At 38.8% G+C, this 18,739-nt stretch overlaps 2 protein-coding genes across 2 annotated transcripts; one reads left to right on the forward strand and one right to left on the reverse strand.

Moving 5' to 3' along the window:
* Positions 1-1,018: 1,018 nt before the first annotated feature.
* On the reverse strand, positions 1,019-13,830 carry LOC110970213 (uncharacterized). The gene is made up of 8 exons (XM_051952368.1): positions 13,397-13,830; positions 12,208-12,371; positions 10,654-10,877; positions 10,469-10,570; positions 9,687-9,788; positions 7,951-8,064; positions 6,905-7,014; positions 1,019-4,670 (listed from the first exon to the last, which is right to left on the reverse strand). Coding segments are annotated over exons 2-8 (747 nt in total). The 5' UTR covers positions 12,302-12,371; positions 13,397-13,830; the 3' UTR covers positions 1,019-4,669.
* pdf (peptide deformylase, mitochondrial) lies at positions 12,859-18,514 on the forward strand. The gene is made up of 3 exons (XM_022220462.2): positions 12,859-12,996; positions 14,768-15,401; positions 18,025-18,514. Exons 2-3 carry the CDS (start codon positions 14,792-14,794, stop codon positions 18,180-18,182), a joined length of 768 nt encoding a protein of 255 aa, XP_022076154.2. The 5' UTR covers positions 12,859-12,996; positions 14,768-14,791; the 3' UTR covers positions 18,183-18,514.
* The last annotated feature ends 225 nt before the right edge of the window (positions 18,515-18,739 follow it).

Raw genomic sequence — 18,739 nt, forward strand, 5'->3', positions numbered from 1 at the left:
TCAATAAGACCATTTCTTCAGAATTTTGATCTTTTTGGTGCCATAAAACACACTTTTCATTAAAAAAATTTTTCTGAATAGCTTATTTTGATGCACAAATATGCTTCTGTGGATCCCTTTAAGAACAAGACCACGAACCTTTTGGAAGAAGAGACTCCCTCTAAAGGTACACAAGTGATAAAAAAAACATTTGAAATTGATTTACAGGACATTTTCATTTGTTAAAAAAATCACCAAAATGACATTTATCAGCCACAAACTGCAAAAAGAAGAAAAAATGTTGAACTTAATGAATGTCCTTGAACTAATCTTGGGTGACATGTGATTCTGTCAAAAACTACCAAAATGACAGCTTAAAAATGTGACATTTCTTTAAAATGATGAAGAAAAACACTTCAGCACTGCACAGTGAAACCGAGAAACCACGACTGAATCAGTTGTGATTACATTTAGATAGTTTTCACTTCATATTTACATTATTTATTGTAAAAATCTAAATTATTCCATGGATTTATCTGTGTGAAATGAGATACTAACCACAGAACACTTGATGAAAAAATGTCTTGTTCATTAACCCGCTGGCAGGACGGAAAGGGATGTCTTCGTTAAAAAATGGACCATTTTCCAGAGCAACAAAACAGAAATAATCATTGAATTTTAACTTTCTGACAGTCCTTGAACTACTCATCTGTGGTGGCCAGGTCTATTAAGAAAAGTACCGTTTACTGGGCTTAAACTATTCACCAACTTTAAGCTTCAGATTACATGAGATTCTGCAGCATGAATGCAGCATGGCTCAGAAACAGTGTTGGAGATACATTCAGCATGGTGGAACATCTTTCTACAGATGATGAGCGAGTAGAGAGAAAAAGTTTGGAGAGGCTGGAAATAGGTAAATATCTACAGTATGCGAAGCCTCCATTTATTTTTCCATATATTTGTGACGTGCATTCTAGTGTCTTTTCACCACTCAAAGCTCCATCCCAAGTTTTTAAATAAGAGTCGACGCTGAAAAACATTTATTTCAATGGTTTATTTTTTGCTGTGGTGTCCAGAATAACATCAGAGCATCAGAGATTTTATTATTTTGGTGTCACGACTTCTCTGTTCTGGATCAACCAAGCAACAAAATCACATCACAAGCCCTCTTTTAAGAACATCAGTTATTGCAAAATAAAACCTCACGACACACCGCTACATCACGATAATCAGCACCATTTAAAACAGTACAATAAAGTACAGTAACCTGCTTAAAAAGCTGCACTTAACCTCTTTATTTTGGCTTTTTAGGCCAAAGTCAGCTGCCAGATGTAGCAGAAGTTAAAGCTGATTGTAGATATTGGACTGTTGATGAGTTTGTTGAATATTTTCTTGATTAATAAGTGGGAGTCAATCTGCCTTCAAGCCGCCTTTTGGTGGGTTTTCATGGAAACGAATGCAAAACAAAATGACTGTCATCCCTTCAGAGCAGAGTAGCATCTCTTAGCTTATTATTTTGCTTTTACTGTTCATAACGCTGCTGTTTTGTTGAATTATCACCACCTCCAACAGTATTTATTTTAAAAAGTCTGCAGTTTCAAGGCAAAGAAACTCACTGTAAACTTGGACCACAGCTTGTAGTTATTTTCTTCATTAGTTGTTTGGTCTGTAAGCTGTCAGAAAAAGGTGAAAAATGCAGATCAGGGTTTCCTTAAGGTCCAATAATATTCAGTTTAGTGTCATAGAGAAGGAAAGAAATCATAAAATATTCATGTTTAAGAAGCTGCAATCAGAAACTTGGACTTTTTTTCCCCCTTAATCATAACTGGAATCAGTTATCAAAATAGTTGGCAAATAAATAGTGTACAATTAATCTTTGCAGCTATAATAATAATAATAGAGGAGAGAAAGAAACAAAACCACCACCAAAGAAACACCAATGAACAGTCTTAAGGTGTTGGTTACAATCAAATTTCGCCACTTCCATGAACTTTTTCTACTGCGATGCTACAAACTGCATGTAAAACACGACTTCTATTAGAGCTACACTTACGTCCTCAGGGTATCAGGGTGCATGTCAGCAGATAAGTTCAGAGTTTATAAAAGTCCTTCCTAAAAACACAAATCTGATGCACCTGTGTCGGGATTACTGCGTTAAAAACTTCCGGTCAGCATCCTGGCATTCGCGTACTCTAAGAGAAGTCTTTTCGTACTGATGTGAGGTCTGTACTCGGAGTCGCTGTCCGGTGAGTCGTCGCTGCTGCTGCTTGAGAAAAGACAGTTCACGTCAAATGAAGAATCAGCGTCGTCCTTCTGATTACTTTCGACGTCCTCATTGCTGCTTTGCTCCATGAACTCTTCACGTCTGGTTGAGGCTCTACCGTCAGTCGCTCGGTTGCACTCGTTAACGGTCAGCCGGGTTAGACGGACGAAAGGCTGCAGCAGCTTGGACTGCAGCAGCACCGCCTGACTCTGCAGCGATAACCTCGGCTGGGCTCTGCGCTCGCCGTTGGATGGAGTTTCTGATCGAGACGACTGAGAGTCAGTGGAGCTCTGAGGTTGTTGAGAAGATGTGGTAGATGAAGTGTTAGTGGTCCAGACTGAGGACAAACTCCATGATTGAGACGTAGAGACAGAAGAATAAAGAGTAGAACGACTGGATAAGGATGGACAAGTCATTTGAAAGGCCCTGGAGTCTTTTGGAAACTGCTCTGCTAAGGCTAAAACTGAATGTCGGGTGGTGGCATGTCCAAACTTTGACTGTCTGGAGGAAGTATGTCGAGTTGGTTGATAGTCGGTGGAACCAGATTCGTCCTCAGATGCAGGAGCTACTAAAGGTATCGGAAAACTGGAAGCAGAAGATACCCGTTTCCTTCTCAAAGCTGGCAAATGTCTGGTGGTTTCCTGTCTGAACTTTCGTGAAAGTTTGGAGAAAGTATGTTGAGTTGGTTGATAGTCACTGGAGATAGATTCAGTGGAGAGAGATACAACCTCACATGCTAGAGGAATGGGTATTGGAGGACTGGAAGCAGAAGCTGCCCGTCTCCTTGTCAAAATTGGCGAAGATCTAGTAGTAACTTGTCCAAACCTTCGTGACAAGCGAGAGAAACTATGTTGAGATGGTTGATAGTTGTTGGAGGTGCATACATCCTGAGATACAGGAGCTGCTACAGGATTTGGTATTGGAGGACTAGAAGTAGAAGGTACCCGTTTCCTTGTCAAAACTGACGAATGTCTGGTGGTTGCTTGTCCAAACTTTCGTGACAATCTGGAGGAACTTTGTCCAGTTGGTGGATAAACACTGGATGTAGATACATCCTCAGATGAAGGAGGTGCTGGAAGTCTTTGAGGACTAGAAGCAGAAGCTGCTGGTTTCCTCTTCAAACCTTGCGAATGTCTGGTGGTGGCCTGTCCGAACTTTCGGGACAGTTTGGAGAAAGTATGTCGAGTTGGGGGATAATCGATGGAAACAGAAGTGTCCTCAGATGCAGGAGATGCTACAGGAGTTGGTATCGGAGGACTAGAAGCAGAAGACGCCTGTTTCCTTGTCAAAACTGGGGAAGATCTGGTGGTTGCTTGTGCGAAATTTCGTGACAATCTGGAAAAGTATGTTGAGTTGGTGGACAGCTGATGGAGGTGGAAACATCCTGGGGTGCAGCTGGCAAATGTTTGTTGTTAGCCTGTCCAAACTTTGGTGACAGTCTGGAGAAACTATGTGAGATGGTTGATCGTAGGTGGAGGTAGGTACACCCTGAGATGCAGGAGCTGCTACTGGAGTTGATATCAGAGGACTGGAGGAGGAATCGACTGGTTCCTTGTCAAAGTTGGTGAATGTCTGGTGGTTTCCTGTTTGAACTTTGGTGACAGTCTGGAGAAACTATGTCGACTTGGTGGATAATCGGTGGAGGTAGGAACGTCCTCAGGTGCAGAAGGTGCTACAGAAGTTGGTATCTGAGGAACTGGAAGCAGAAGCTGCCGGTTTACATATAATAAAGCGACCTGGAGATTTCGGATGAGTTTAAAGATGGCGTGGCTCCCTTTCAAGAAGGCCAATATCCACCAGTTGACCACCGGCGATATCAGATTAGGCAGCAGAGGGATTCTAGGCTCAGATTCAGACGTGGATCCAGAGCTTGGCGTCTGCCTGGGGTTTGCTGTTTGGATGTCTGAGCTGCCATCTGAGAAGGAGGTCGATCAGGAGGACAGGGGACGAGGTCGGACGGGGTTAGATCCTGAGACGAGGAGGTAGACGAGGACGACGGGAACAGCGGTGGAGATGAGGAGATGTTGGCCTGAAGCTGCAGCTCTTCGGAGCATTCGTCTGGACATTGATTCAGGATGCTCTTCACCCAGCGCTGGTGTTTGCAGCAGAACTGAGGGAGGAGGAGGAGGCGGCTTTCTGAACATCTTCACTGCTTCCACTGCTGCTTTTATTGTCACTACTTCCTCCTTCAACCCTCTCGACCACCTCGGCTTCCTCTCCTGGTTGTCCTCCAACGTCTGAAGAACTTTCCAACAACAGAGGGCTGCTCTCTGGTCCAATGTCTGACTGAGGAGTTTTTGGTTTCTCCTGACTCTACACGACGCTTTGAGGAGCTGCCACATTGAGCAGACTCTGATATCTTACAGGTTTCCGCTCCTTTCTGCCCACATTCTGGTGCTCTGAGTGGCTGGACGGCAGGAAGCAACATCTAAATGAACAGAACGGCATCAAACTTTGATTAGTGAAGGTAACGATGCAACGATAACCGCCGGCCTCTGAAACCTAATTATAAAGGTGACATATTTTAACCCTCTCAACTGCAAAACCAGCCAGGAAGTTATCTATAAACAAACTACTTTAAACTATTAAAAGACAAATAAACTTTAGATCCTCAGCTTTTTGGCAGTTCTTGAACAAATCATATCTGGCTTGTAGCAGTTATGTCAAAGAAATGGAATCAAATTTACTCCTAAAATCACTGTGTTACTGTGTCATCACAGTAGGAGGCGTGGTGTTTGGTTTTTAGATATTAATCAATAATATAAATGCAGCATGATTATTGCTGCAATAATGTGTATGACATGTTGTATCAAATCCATAAACGGTAAAAACTGAAAAAAGGCTACATTTTCAAGCTAATCGAGTGTAAGCTGTCCGTTTTCATCGGGAAAATTGTTTAAAATTGTGATATTTCATTAACATTCTTTCTTATTTCTACTTGTCTCAATTAAAAACCAAAAAATTCTGCACTCTTTCATCACAAGTGAGAATCCATTAATGACTCGGCTTTGAACAAAAGTCACCTAAAAATAATTCAGAGACTTCAGCTGAACTGCAGGCAGTGTACACTAAAAATGTAAGCAGTAAAATTAGGTAGAGTCACTATTTTTTTTTTCCATTGCTGGTAACTTCTGTGGACATTTGGAACAAATTTGTGCATGATGACTCCAGAACTTTTTTTTCGTTTATATTTTAGTAAAATAAATAAACCTTTTTTTTTTAAAATTATGTCATTTTAATGGTGTTAAACTGAAGACATTTCTGAGTTCTGCTTTCATAGAAGTGCAAAACTGGGGATGTTAGTCAATTAATTACAGTTAAACCAATTTAAACTAAAAAGTACAAATAGAAAAAGCTGTATTTACACTTATTTTCGGTGTTGAAGCATTAACTATGAATTACTAACTCTACTGACAACTATGAATTCTGCTGCCCGATTTATCATCCAAATAACAAGCTGGTTCTCTCGGCGTTGTTCACATGCTTTTGTCAAAGCTTTTTGCTCTATTATAACACGTAAATTATAAGTTTCAGATATTCAGGTTTCACTCATGACGTTGGCACAAATAGAACAGTATAAATACACAGTGTCATTCTTATTAAATCTCTTTGAAAACAGGGTTACGATTCCTACCCTACGAAACATCTTTCTTGTTCTTGGATTGTATGCGACTACAGCTCTATGAAACCATTCACTCCCATTTATTGCTATTTTTTAACCATTAAAGCTGCTGTCCGGAGTTTGAATCGCAGCGTCTCCCAAAACACTGTTGGTCCCTCCCTTGATTTCGCCCTTTATTTGTGCACGCGCGCAGTACATGAGAGAAGTGCCCGGAGTGCTGCAGCATCTCGCCTGTTTTGCTGTTTTCCCCTCTTCTGCATTTAGTACATTTAGTAAATAATTAAGGAATTACGTTAGAATGCTGTATTCAGTCTAACTTGTCCTAATACCAAAATAACATGAATCTGCTAGGACGAACGAGTAAAGTTTGAATATGTGATTACACTCGTGTATCCCTCTCGATGACGTTGTTTATCAAACTTAGTGCATTTACGCGTGTATATGTGTTACATTGTTTATTTATTCTATCTAGAGTTCAGAATTGCATGACTCCTCTGACTAAGAGTATGTCCCAGACGCCCCAACATCTTCCTCCAGAGGTCGGGCATCTAAACGAAGCCGTCAGGCGGGCTATGGAGGCCGTGGTCGGGAAGCGACGCGAGCACCCCGAGCCAAAAAACGTCCTGCAGTCTCTTGGCCTGACAAGCCGTGGGATTGGTAACTTTTCTGGAAGTTGCTGATCCCTGATGCTCTCTCCTCCACAAGCAAAACAAATGTGCGCGCGGTTGCGTAGTGCGTAGCTCGCCCACCTCTGCATGGGCTTGCTTGCTGTGCGCGTAACCGTTGATTGACAGCATGACAAAGCTGAAGCTCGAACTTGATTGGTCGGCAGCGACCGGCGCTTTTGGAATAACATGGGGGTCTATGAGAGGAAGGCGGAGCTCAGGAATACATTTTCATATCGCGTTATACTAACTTTATATTATAGTATCGAACTAGACTAACACATTTAAGCTTTGTTAAACAATGATACATAAATTGAAACAAACGGAAACTCCGGACAGCAGCTTTAAATGTAGTTTTTTTTTGCTGTTTCTTACCACAGTGCAGCAGTTTCTTCAGAGTCGTGGGCGATGGTGGAGGAGTCGGAGTTGATCACCTCCAGCAGCAGCTTCTCCTCCTCCGTCACAGGACTTTGTTTCTTCAGTATCTGAGTCACGCATCGGTGAGGAAGGTCATGTTAATCTGCTCATATTTCTGCTTTCCTTCATGTCTAATGTGGTCAGACTCAGACAGAAGATGGAGGCGGAAGCTGCAGCTAACGCATAGTTCACTGTTGATCAATCTGTTGATTATTTCTCTGATCATTTTGCCTATAAGATGCCACAAAGTGGTGAAAAATGCTGTTTCCCAGTTAACAAAAATGGCAAACACCTACCAAAAGATGCTCAGTTTTTCTTTTAGTGGGGGAAATCCATTTAATAAAGTGTTGTACTTAAGTGCAGAAATATTTGACTTTAATAGATAACTAACTGATGAATCACTACAGCTCTACTAGAGACCTCTCTGATGCTAAAGGAATTATTAATAACCTACATTAAACACTCCATTCACCTCTAGTTTCAAGCACATAATTTAAAAACTGCAAGGTTTTCACAGCAAGACTGAAGAATCAATCAAATGTTGATTACGGTTTTGGCTTCTAACGCGTAAATAAACACTGATTTTAACATAGAAAATGCTCCTCTTTTAGAAAACGGCCAATGTAGGTGCAATTATTTGGCTCCAGATTGAATAAATTAACATTAAAGTGCCTTATTTCTCTATTTCTATAAATGTTTTTGGTCATAATTGTTTGTTTTTTTGAGACTACAAGCTTCTTTGTGCATGGCTAACGAGCTTAGCCTGCATGTGAGGCATTTAGGGAACATCTGTAAATGATAGTGTCTGTTGATCAGTCTGTGAGGATTCAATTAATTCATATTTTGCCACAAGGTGATTGTTTTATTTCTACATTAGCACAAAAGTGAAGCTAAAGCAGCGCTCTGTTTATTTAAAAGTGAAATAAAACTAATTTATAATGTCTCAGTGTTGATCAGAATAATCCTGATTCGCCCTGGATTAAAGCCAACGTTGTTTTTCTCACCGTATCGATGTAAGTGTCTCCGGGTAAAACCGCCTCCAGCTGCTGCAGATAAAGCAGCAGTCGCTCTTCCACTTTCTGGGCGTAACGTTCTCCGTACTGCTCCTCCATCTGGTCCTGAAACAAATAAACGAATCAGATTAGACAATGAAAGCACTGCAGCATCAGTAAGCTTCTTTTAGTGCTGGAAAAATAGAAATAATTAAATTTTTTGGCATTTTTCTGCTACTTAGTGCTTTCGCTATATTTTTACTCATTTTATTTATTTGACAACTTTAGTTACTTCTGTACATTGAGTTTACTAGAAAAACATAAAATTATCAAATAAATTATTGTGTAATATTGTAAATTAAGTTAAAGATTGGTGTATTAATGATTATAATCCAGTAATATATTATACATTATTGTTAAATATGTCATTCTGCATCAAATGTACATCTATTTTTGGTGCTTTAAGTGCATTTTGATGCTCACATTTTTGTATTTTAAACTTGAAATAAATGACTTTACTTACACCAGACTATTTCTACACAGTGGTATTAGTATTTTTTACTTTACTACAAGTTCTGAGTATTCTTCCACTACTGCAGGTGAAGGTGGAGCTGATTTTATGATTTTTTAAAGCTGGTTGACACACTTTAAGGTTTCTTCTTCTGATGTTTGTAAGCAGCTCCACACCTTAAGGATTCATTTATTATAACTGTAGAGCTGCAGCGCCCCCTGCTGGAACAGAAAAGGACTCACAGTTAAAAGCTGGAATTTAAATTGGAGATGAAACTGGCCTGTTGTTCTCTCATTATTCCAGCATGAAGCTAATTACAGCAGGATTAATGATGTAAACAAACAATACTGAATAATCTAATCAAGTTTTAAAGATGGTTAATGTGGAAATATTTGGCAGAAACCAAATGGAAAACATTTGCAGGTATCATCATAAATTTCACGTTCAATCTTGTGTTAAATCTCACTTCTGAGAGCAACCGTTTGTCCTCTGACTACATGGTTTGGTAGATTCAGAAATATTTAGAAGAAAAACACCAGTTTTTTCGAAACTAAACCGATTTAAAAACGTAAATTCTCATTTATTCTCATTTTCTGAAAATGTATCTGGGGTCTTGTCAAATTAGTGGTCTTATTCCACTAAGATTTTATACCGATTATTTATTATTTATGTAGGACCCTTACAGTTTGTTTTTGTAAATCATTCTGGCTGAATTTTGAGAATTTTAGCTTTTTTTCCCGCATTTTTTCAAAAAGTTTTGGAATATTATTCTAAGGTTTGAATATCTCCAGAAATAAAACTCCCACAAACATGAAATGTGGTGAAAAAACAGACAGGATAGTTTCCAGCCGATGATTGTGATTGAATGGATCCAACAAAGACAAAATGTTTAGGTATTGGTTCCTGAAAATGGAAAATCCAGGCTGGTATTGTGTCCCCATAAAGTTAGTGTAAGTGTATATGTATGGATGGATCCATGTTGTCTTTGGTCAACATTTCACCAACTTTTGAGGCTGTAACATCAGTAGAATCTGATGTGTGGCAAATATGGCAAGACAGTTTCACTATATTTTCCCATCTTCTGTCAGAACCGACACAGACTGACCAATTTATTCGTTCTTCATAGTGTAAATATTTGCTTTTTTATCACACACATTGAGTAAAATTCATATTACGTGAGCATACAGCACTTTGAACAGCTGCTCCCACAGCTATGAAGCAGGCGGAGTTAACTAACCTTTATATAATCCTCCAGTCTGTCCTTCTCCATCGCCAGTGTTTGTGCGAAACCCTTAAAGTCCTCGTGGTTCTTCCTCATGAGGAACATTTCACGTTGACTCTGTCATGAAGAAAAAAAAAAACACAAAACAGGATCATTGATGGACTTACATGTAAACAATATGAGGCTATTTTGAGAGGAATATCATGAAATTTCTACAAATAGAAGTAATTTGCATCATGGGAAAATAGTGATGTAGTTTAATTTATTAAACCTTACTGGAAGAAACATTACAAAAAGCTATTTAACTAATAAGATGGTGATGTAGGTGTACAGCATCAGTTACCATGTACATTTAGCTGCGCAATATCAGTTACCATGGTGATCTAATGGTGCGGCATCAGTTACCATGGCGATCTAGATGAGCAGCATCAGCTACCATGGTAATCTAGATGTGCAGCATCAGTTACCATGGTGATCTAGTTGTGCAGCATCAGTTACCATGGTGATCTCGTTGCATAGCATCAGTTACCATGGTGATCTAGTCACGTAGCATCAGTTACCATGGTGATGTAGTTGCGTAGCATCAGTTACCATAGTGATGTAGATGTGTTCAGAGTTCAGTTTTTTTCTAGATGTGTAGAAACTGAGATTTTTCCAAACAAATCATGGATGCAGACCTCCATGTTAGCTTCCTAAACTATCACTACATGTGCTTCCTGATTGGTCATGCTTCTATCATGTAAATATTTGCCAGAAGAAAACAATAAACGGTAATATTTCCGGTGTTGGACACTCACACACTGGTCCTGGTACTGAGGCAGCTTGTTTGGGAAGAACTGGATGATTTTAGACACAGTTTCAATCATTCCTCTGCGCTGCTTCAGCATCCACATAATAACCTGCAGAGAGACAGTGAGCAGAAGGTTTTTATAAGATTCTTCAATGCTTTTTAAATAAATAAACACCTCATATTTCATGCTACCATGGTCTTGAGGCCGAACATGATCTTCATGTGTTTGATGGCGGCCACCAGTCGGGGCAGAAGTCTGAACGTAGCCTCCAGGAATCTCAGCGCCGTCTCAAAATGCTGCATGTCTCGACTCTTAACGATGGAATAAACTCGGGCCGAAGTGACTCGTAGCCTCCACGAGTCCTCCAGGCTCAGAGGCTGAGAGTCCACATCTGGCCAGCTGCAGGGGTCCAGCACTGAGGAGGAAGGACACGAGGACAACATGTTACAGCTTTGATTCATTAGAGGTAAAATCAGCTTTTTTATGAGATATTTATCCTCTATAACGCATCTTTAAAACATCCAGGACACACATTTAGGGCTTTATTTACGTTGTCTCTTTGCATCTGTAGATTTATTATTTTAATTCGAGCCAGAAGAAACTTTACATTTTATCCGACATCTGCGATGACATGTAATAAGAGACACTACAGGTCTCTATCAGTGATTTTATTCTGGACTAGAAACTAGAGAACTACTGCATCAGCTGTTCACAGATTATTAGAACCCTCTAGAACAGGGGTGTCAAACATGTGGCCCCAGGACCAAAACTGGTCCTCCAGAGGGTCCAATCCGGCCCGCAAGACAACTTTGTAAAGAGCAAAAATTCCAGAAAAGACATTAACTGCAGAATATAAGTTAGTAAAACTATAAATTTAAAATAATTTCTAGACCATGACAAGTTGCTTGGCTCAGAAAGTAAAATACTTGATTGGTCATTGTTCTTTTGTCATTTTGTGTCTCATTTTTGTAAAATTCTGTCTTGTTTTTGTCTTTTTTCGTCTGACTTCTGTCATTTGTGTCACATTTTTTTTTCCGTTTTTGTCATTTTCTTTCCTTTTTTGTCTCGCTTGTGTTTTTATTTTCTTTTTGTCATTTGGTTTCACTTTATCTGTTGGTTTTGTCATTTTGTGTCTTTTTTTTGTCTGGGTTGTCGTTTTGACCATAAAGTCAAATCCTACATCATTCAGTTCCAGATATCTGTGTCTAAATGTTGTGTTTCTTTGCAGATGCTCTGATCTGGAAGTTGTAATGTGTAAATGACAAACTGCAGCATAATATTGCTGAAACTGCACTTATTTTTCTTAGAAATTTCAGTTTGTTCATGATGTTTTGTAAAAAGATAATTCTTGAAATGTGAACACTTTCAGAATGTACTTTTTTGCACTAAAACAAAGGGAAATATTTGGAGTTGTTGTTATTTCTATGTAATTATGCTCTGATTTTACTATTCACTGAAAATGAAATCAGCTGAATGTGGAACCTGAACAGGCTGCGAATGATTTATACACAAATCTCTTCCCTAAAAACCTTCAGAATATAATCAGGAATAAAACTAGACAGTTTGGTGCACAAAAGTTTAAAACAACAATAATAATAATGATAAAATATTAATTAAATTTGATTATACTATATATATAATTTCATTATACACCCAGATCTCTACAGAACAAAAAGAAAGGGTCTTTAAAAATAAGTAAAGTTATTAAGAAGTGTAAAGTAAGATAAGAAAGACACTATACTAACCTTCTTGTATGTCCATCATCCTGTGAGCCCACACATGCTCGATGATCCACACCGGGAACTTCCGGCAGCCTCCAGCCGGCAGCTCTGCGTCCATCTGCGGCTCGGTGTCGGTCTGAAGCTCCGCCGGTCCGTCCGCTGGCTCTCCTTATAACCCACACACCCTGCTGGACATGTACCGGCAAGTTGAAGCGCTGAACAAACGCTCGGATCTGAAACCGGTTTGGTGTTTGAAAACGCTGCAAAGTACTTCCTGTTCACGTTGAGGAGCTGATATCAAAATAAGTCTTTGGAGAAGCAGTGCAACGAAAAAGGAAGTTTTTTTAAAATCTAGAATGACACCTCGCTAGAACTTAAAATAACTATGAAGTTAATTTGAGATTTTTTGTTGAGTACAAATAAGAACAATTAATGAATTGGTGTTATTTATATAACATATCATACACATTCATTTAAATTTTAAACATCAGCGAACATACTGGGAATTGCTCTTATTTTCAGTCTTACCAAAGCACATACAATAAATGCTGACCACGTCAAATTAAAATAAAATCTAATCGTCACATGTCAGTTGTCCTCAATATCATGCAGCCCAAATAAGAGGCCCATGGAGACTTTTATTGTGAAGTTGACTATGTTGCTCAGCAACGTTAATCCGGAAGTGGATGAAGCTCCGTGCCCGTCTCCTCTCCGACCTCATAGATATATATCTATGTATATCTATGTCCGACCTCTCCTCCCTGAATATGAGGCTGTTTTCAGGGGTCACGGGACCGAACACACCTTTATAAGGTAGCGGAGATGAACCACGCCTTTATTTAATCTGATACTACACTTAGCTCGTAGCAAAAGCAGCTAATTTTAATTGAAACTGCAGCAACATGCTTGCTGCTTAGCTTCGTTGCTTGAGGGAGTCGTTGAATGGGAGCGCCTGTTTCGAGGCTAGGTGGCTGCTCCGGCGGGCGGAGTTAGTAGGAAACTGTCAAACTGGGTGGCGGGAACAGTATAGGATATATTTAAAGTTGTTTGAGTGTGATTTAAACAGTGATATAAACTAATTAAAGTGCTGCAATGCTAGTAAGGCTGGCTTAGCTCGTGTTTTTCAGCTATTCAGATCAGATTCAGATCACAAAGCTAACTGTTAAGATATCCGGTGATTAAAAAGACTGATTCTCGTTTTAAAAACACTTACCGCAGATATTTTAGGAATCCTTAAAAAATCTCCTTATTATGTGGATTAAAATGATTCCGCTGTCTGACTAATAAAGAAGATTTTAAAACCGTTTCCAAAGTTACTACCCGACTCTTGCAGCCGGTGGTCGCCATCTTTGTTTGGGGAAGCACAGGTGCATTCTTCTTCTTCTTCTTCTTAATTTTATGGCGGTTGGCAAAAAACTTTAGGTTGCATTTACCGCTACCTTCCGGTAAGGAGTGTGGGCCAGGAAGGCCCCAGCAAGCACAGGTGCACCTTGGGAAAGGGAGTTTTAAATCTTGTATTTTATTATTTCTTGTTTGTTCATTAAGATGATGTAATATTTTCATCCAGCTTTAGTAGTGTTAAAGGATCTCTTTGCATTATCAAATATCATTTTAAATTAGTTTCGGGAAAAAAAAACAAACAATGACCCCAGTTTGACCCCAATATATGCTCGTAAATGAGGGGCTAACTGGCTATTTTCTTAACTACAATTGTGTATTCATGTCACTAAAAATCTGCTAAATTTGTTTATTAATACCTCTCATCCATTACATATGGTTTTATTCAAAACTGTTTTTTCTGGGGTGGGAGTGCAACTGAACAATGTAGGAAAATAAATCATTGAGATTTTTCTCACAGATTTTTTGTTTTTGCCAAGCCTTTAGCGTGGTATCTTTTGTCTAATAAGTTTAAAACATGTAAGATATATGTTTCTTACATTTCTTTAAACGCCATAGAAAATAGAATGTTTTTCTGTCTTCAGTGTAATAATAATAATAAAATGATTCCAATAAGGAAATGACAGGGAGTTTTGTGAAAAACTCACAGATGTGTAACTGTTCAGATTCAAGTTTTGCAATATTGCACAAACATTCTAATGTTAGTTTTTAAAAATGCACAACATATTTATGGGTTTAGACTTAGATTTAGACTGAGACAGACTTTATTAATCCCCAGAGGGAAATTCTTTAAATCTTTAAATGTGTTGTGAAAAATTAAATCAGAGCATCTTAATCTTTTTGGTTTGTGACCACCTTGTCACATAATATTCAGAATGAACTACTGTACTTTTAAATAAATTAATGTGTTCACTGTAGTTGCTGGTCATTTTGCAGATTTAGAATAATAATAATAATAATAATAATGCAACTCTTAATTCTTTTTGTTGTCGATTAAACTGTTGAGTATTTTCTGGATAATTTTAAGAATTTTTTGGTCAGAAAATGATGAAAAATGTGGATCAGTGTTTGACAAAGCCCAGGATAACGAATGCCTTTCTGTCTACAGAAGCTGTTCTGATGAATAAACAGGAAAAATAATGTCCTAATCTGACTGTGTGTCTTTGTTTTGTGTGATTTCCGGCAGCATCGTCTCACCTGCAGCTCCACCATGAACTCTAAATCCTCTGCCTCTCTGCTCAGACTCTCCTGGTCTGGGTTCAGACTTTATGCATCCACATCTCTTCAGTCTGGTTTCCCGTCTGTGAGCCGAACACCAGCAGCCTCCACTCGTCTTCCTCACGTCTCCTGTGAACGCCGCTTCTCCAGCAACGTCAAAGTGAGATCCTACCTCCAGTACGTGAAGCGGAAGATCATCCCCCCTCCCAGTCCTCCGTACGGTCACGTCTGCCAGGTGGGCGACCCGGTTCTCCGCTCCCAGGCGGCGGCCGTCGACCCTGCAGCTGTGACGGGTCCGGAGGTCCAGAAGGTCATCGGCACCATGGTGAAGGTGATGAGGAGGCTGGAGTGTGTCGGGCTGAGTGCGCCTCAGATCGGGGTGCCGCTGCGGATCCTGGCCCTGGAGTATCCGGAGAGGATGCTGGAGGACGTCTCTCCGTCCTCCAGGGAGGTCCGAGGTCTGTCGGTGCAGCCGCTCAGGGTGTTCGTCAACCCCCAGCTGAGGGTTCTGGACGGACGGACGGTCCAGTTTCAGGAGGCCTGTGAGAGCATCTCCGGGTTCTCTGCCACGGTTCCTCGCTACCTGTCTGTGGAGGTGTCAGGTAAAAAGTCAAAATCTTACCAAGTCTATTTGTCCTATTTTTAGTCAAAATGTCTCATCTCACTTGATTTAAGATAAATTCTCTTAGCAAGTGACATTTCAGCAGATGGAGGGACTTGTTTTAAGACAGTGCAGCTTAAATATCATGTTAAGTCAAGCAATTTTGAAATGATCTTGTTTTGAGTTGTATTTTACAAGAAAACTCAAAATAAGTTTAACCCTCGTGTCGTCCTGTGGGTCAAAATTGACCCATTTTAAAGTTTGAAAATGTAGAAAAAAAAATTCACAGTGAAATTTCTGATGTCATTTTTGGGAAATTTTTGAACATTTTTTGGTGGAAATAAAAGAAACATTAAAAAATGTTTCTTAAGAACATTCACAAAAAATCAACCAAAATTGAATTTTCTGGATTTTGGTTGATTTTTTTGTGAATTTTCTTAAAGGAAATATTCAAAGTTTTACTGATATAATCACTTTAGATATTTTTAGGATTTTTTGGAATATTTTGACTCATTTTTTGAAAATACAAGATTACAAGATTTTTTGCCAAATTTTGGGAATTTTTTTGAAATAAAACTTTTAAGGAATTATTGGAATTTTCCTCCTGAAGGTTTTGCAAATTTTCAGAAATTTGGGGAAACAATATTTTTTGGTGCCTGTAAATGACGACAGCAGGAGGGTTAAAACATCTCAGATTAGGAGGTTACATAAAAGCAAAAATCTATTTTGGAGTGAAAAACTGCTTTTTTTTTTTTTTTTTACCATGTCTGGCTTATTTTAAGAAATCTAAGCTTGACAATCCTGGTAAAATCTAGCTTAAAATAAGTTTTCCCGGCTAATTTTAAGATCTCAATATTCTAAATATCAGAGCTCATTTCAAGAAATCTTACCAAGGCATTTTTAATTGCTCTACTGGCAGATTTTTTTCACTTATTTCAAGGTAAAAGTTCCTTGAAATAAGGATTTTTTTCTTGTTTTGAGGGCGTGTTTTTTCCAGTGTGTGTTTGTTGTAGATTTCAGGGTGGATATGAGGGATGCCTCACCTCTAGCAGTGCAGCGTTTACTCACTGTGCCTGAACTTTGTGTTTAAATTTACATTGATAGACACATTTCTACCATAAACTGATGCAGAAAAGAAACAATCAGTGCATAAATATTCACCACAAGGCAAGAAATTAAGTTTTAAAATGCTAAAAATTTTCTCAGGGAAGATATTTTTCCCTTTGCTCCAGTCACATTTTTCTTCACTGTGGGCTCATTTTTAGGCCACAATATAGGTATATTAATATATTACAGGTAAAAATACATATTCTGTGCTTACGTTTGGGCAATTTTCCTGACAGAACTGCCTGTGATGCCTTCAAGGGTTGTTAAAAAGTTTTTAAAAAATGCAATGATTTTTCCTGTTTTAGTTTTTTGGATTTTTTTTTCGTTGCTCCTGTCACATTTTTATCCCATAATGTAGGAATATTTATATATAATATGTAAAAATATGTATTCTATGCTTAGATTTGGGAGATTTTCAAGATAGAACTGCATGTGATGCATTCAAGAACCATCAAAAAGTTATAAATCCGATGATTCCTTCTGTTTTACAGTTTTGGATGTCTTTTTTTCTTTGATTCGGTCACATTTTTCTTCATTGTGAGCTCATTTTTAGCCCACAGTGAAGGTATATTGTTATATAATGGGTAAAAAGACACATTATAATCTTAGATTTGGGTAATTTTCAAGATGGAACTGCCTGCGATGCCTTCCAGGACCATCAAACAATTGTATATCCGGATACTAAAGTATGTTCTGTTTTCCTGTCAAATACCAAAAAACAAATAATTAAAAGTGGTATCGCACCAAACCAAAAAAACAAACCATCTTTTCCACTTTGTTCCAGTTGATTATCAGTGTAAATGGACATTAGGAAAACAGAAATTTGCCCTGAGAAATTTTGTTTTGTTGGTTTAAAATTTCAGTTATTTTTTATTTTTTTAATGGAAACATGAAAAATAAACATGTTCTGTTTTTTCCCATTGCTGGTTTAAAGCTAATTTTAAATGAAATGCGGTGGGGACTGTTTTCTCTTCTTGAAAAATGAAAAATAGTTTTGTTTTCTGGGGTTTTCCTTGTTGGTTCAGAATGGAATACAAATACTGAGCCTGTTTCCCTTTAATTTCTGTTGTTTGTTCAAACAAACACAACACAAACTTTAACATTGAAAAACATGTAAATGAGCCGTTATACCCTGTTACTGGTTTAATGCGGGACAATTAAAAATGGGCCTGTTCTGTTTTTTCATTGTTGCTGTGTCTTGCCTGGTGTTGGTTTAAAACTGAAAAACTGAGATCACACCAAACCAAAACAACAAGCTGTGTTTTCCACTTTGTTACATTAGATTTCTAAAGAACCTGGATTCTGATTTGACAGGAAGATGGATCATGCTTTAGTAGCCAGGTTGAGGACTCACAGACCCCTGCTTCATTTGTAGGTTTCTTAGTAGCTATTGCTCGTATTTTTTGTATCTTAGCACATTTATTCAGCCCTTATTAAAGCTTCTCTGCCAGATATTTCACATTCCACTGCTTCTACTTCAATGCATTCGTCTCTTTTTATTTTCTCTCATCCTGCAGGTCTGAATGAAAAAGGTGAACCCGTGTCGTGGCAGGCCAGCGGCTGGTCGGCTCGGATCCTCCAGCACGAGATGGATCATCTGGACGGCGTCCTCTACATCGACCGCATGGACAGCAAGACCTTCATCAACATCAACTGGCAGAAGCACAACGAGTAGAGACGATGACAGACCGACGAAGGGACGGTTTTAGCTGCTCAGTCATTGTGAACCGATCTTTAAATGATGCTGTGATCGCAGAAAACCTCCTTAAAATGGAAGCTGACGGAGAAGAATGATCTTCTGTGGACCTCAGGCGTGTATTTGATGAATAAAACTCACATGTTGCTCCAGTCATCCTCCAGGCCACCATAAAGACAGGACGTGTTAGAACAAGTTCAGACGTGATCCAGGAAAACAAACTTGTCGTCTGAATTATCTTATTGTTCAAACTTGGTTTTCATTCAACATTTAGAATTTTGCAATGGAGTAAAGTCTTATTGCCAAAACTATATCTTCATTTTGTAGCACTTCTTAATAATCACTGCAGTCAAACATTTTCTGGTCCTTTAAATGACACTTCTGCAGCTGGTTTGATGAACCTTCTGAACCCCAAGCAGAAAATTCCAGGTATTTATTTGCTCCTGTCACATTTTTTTTCACTGTGAGCGATTTTCCATCATTATTCTGTTCAGCTGTTGTTTGATTCCAGGATCTGGTCTGACGATGATTCAGGT

Source organism: Acanthochromis polyacanthus, chromosome 8, assembly GCF_021347895.1.
Source record: "Acanthochromis polyacanthus isolate Apoly-LR-REF ecotype Palm Island chromosome 8, KAUST_Apoly_ChrSc, whole genome shotgun sequence".
Taxonomy (NCBI): Eukaryota; Metazoa; Chordata; class Actinopteri; family Pomacentridae; genus Acanthochromis; species Acanthochromis polyacanthus.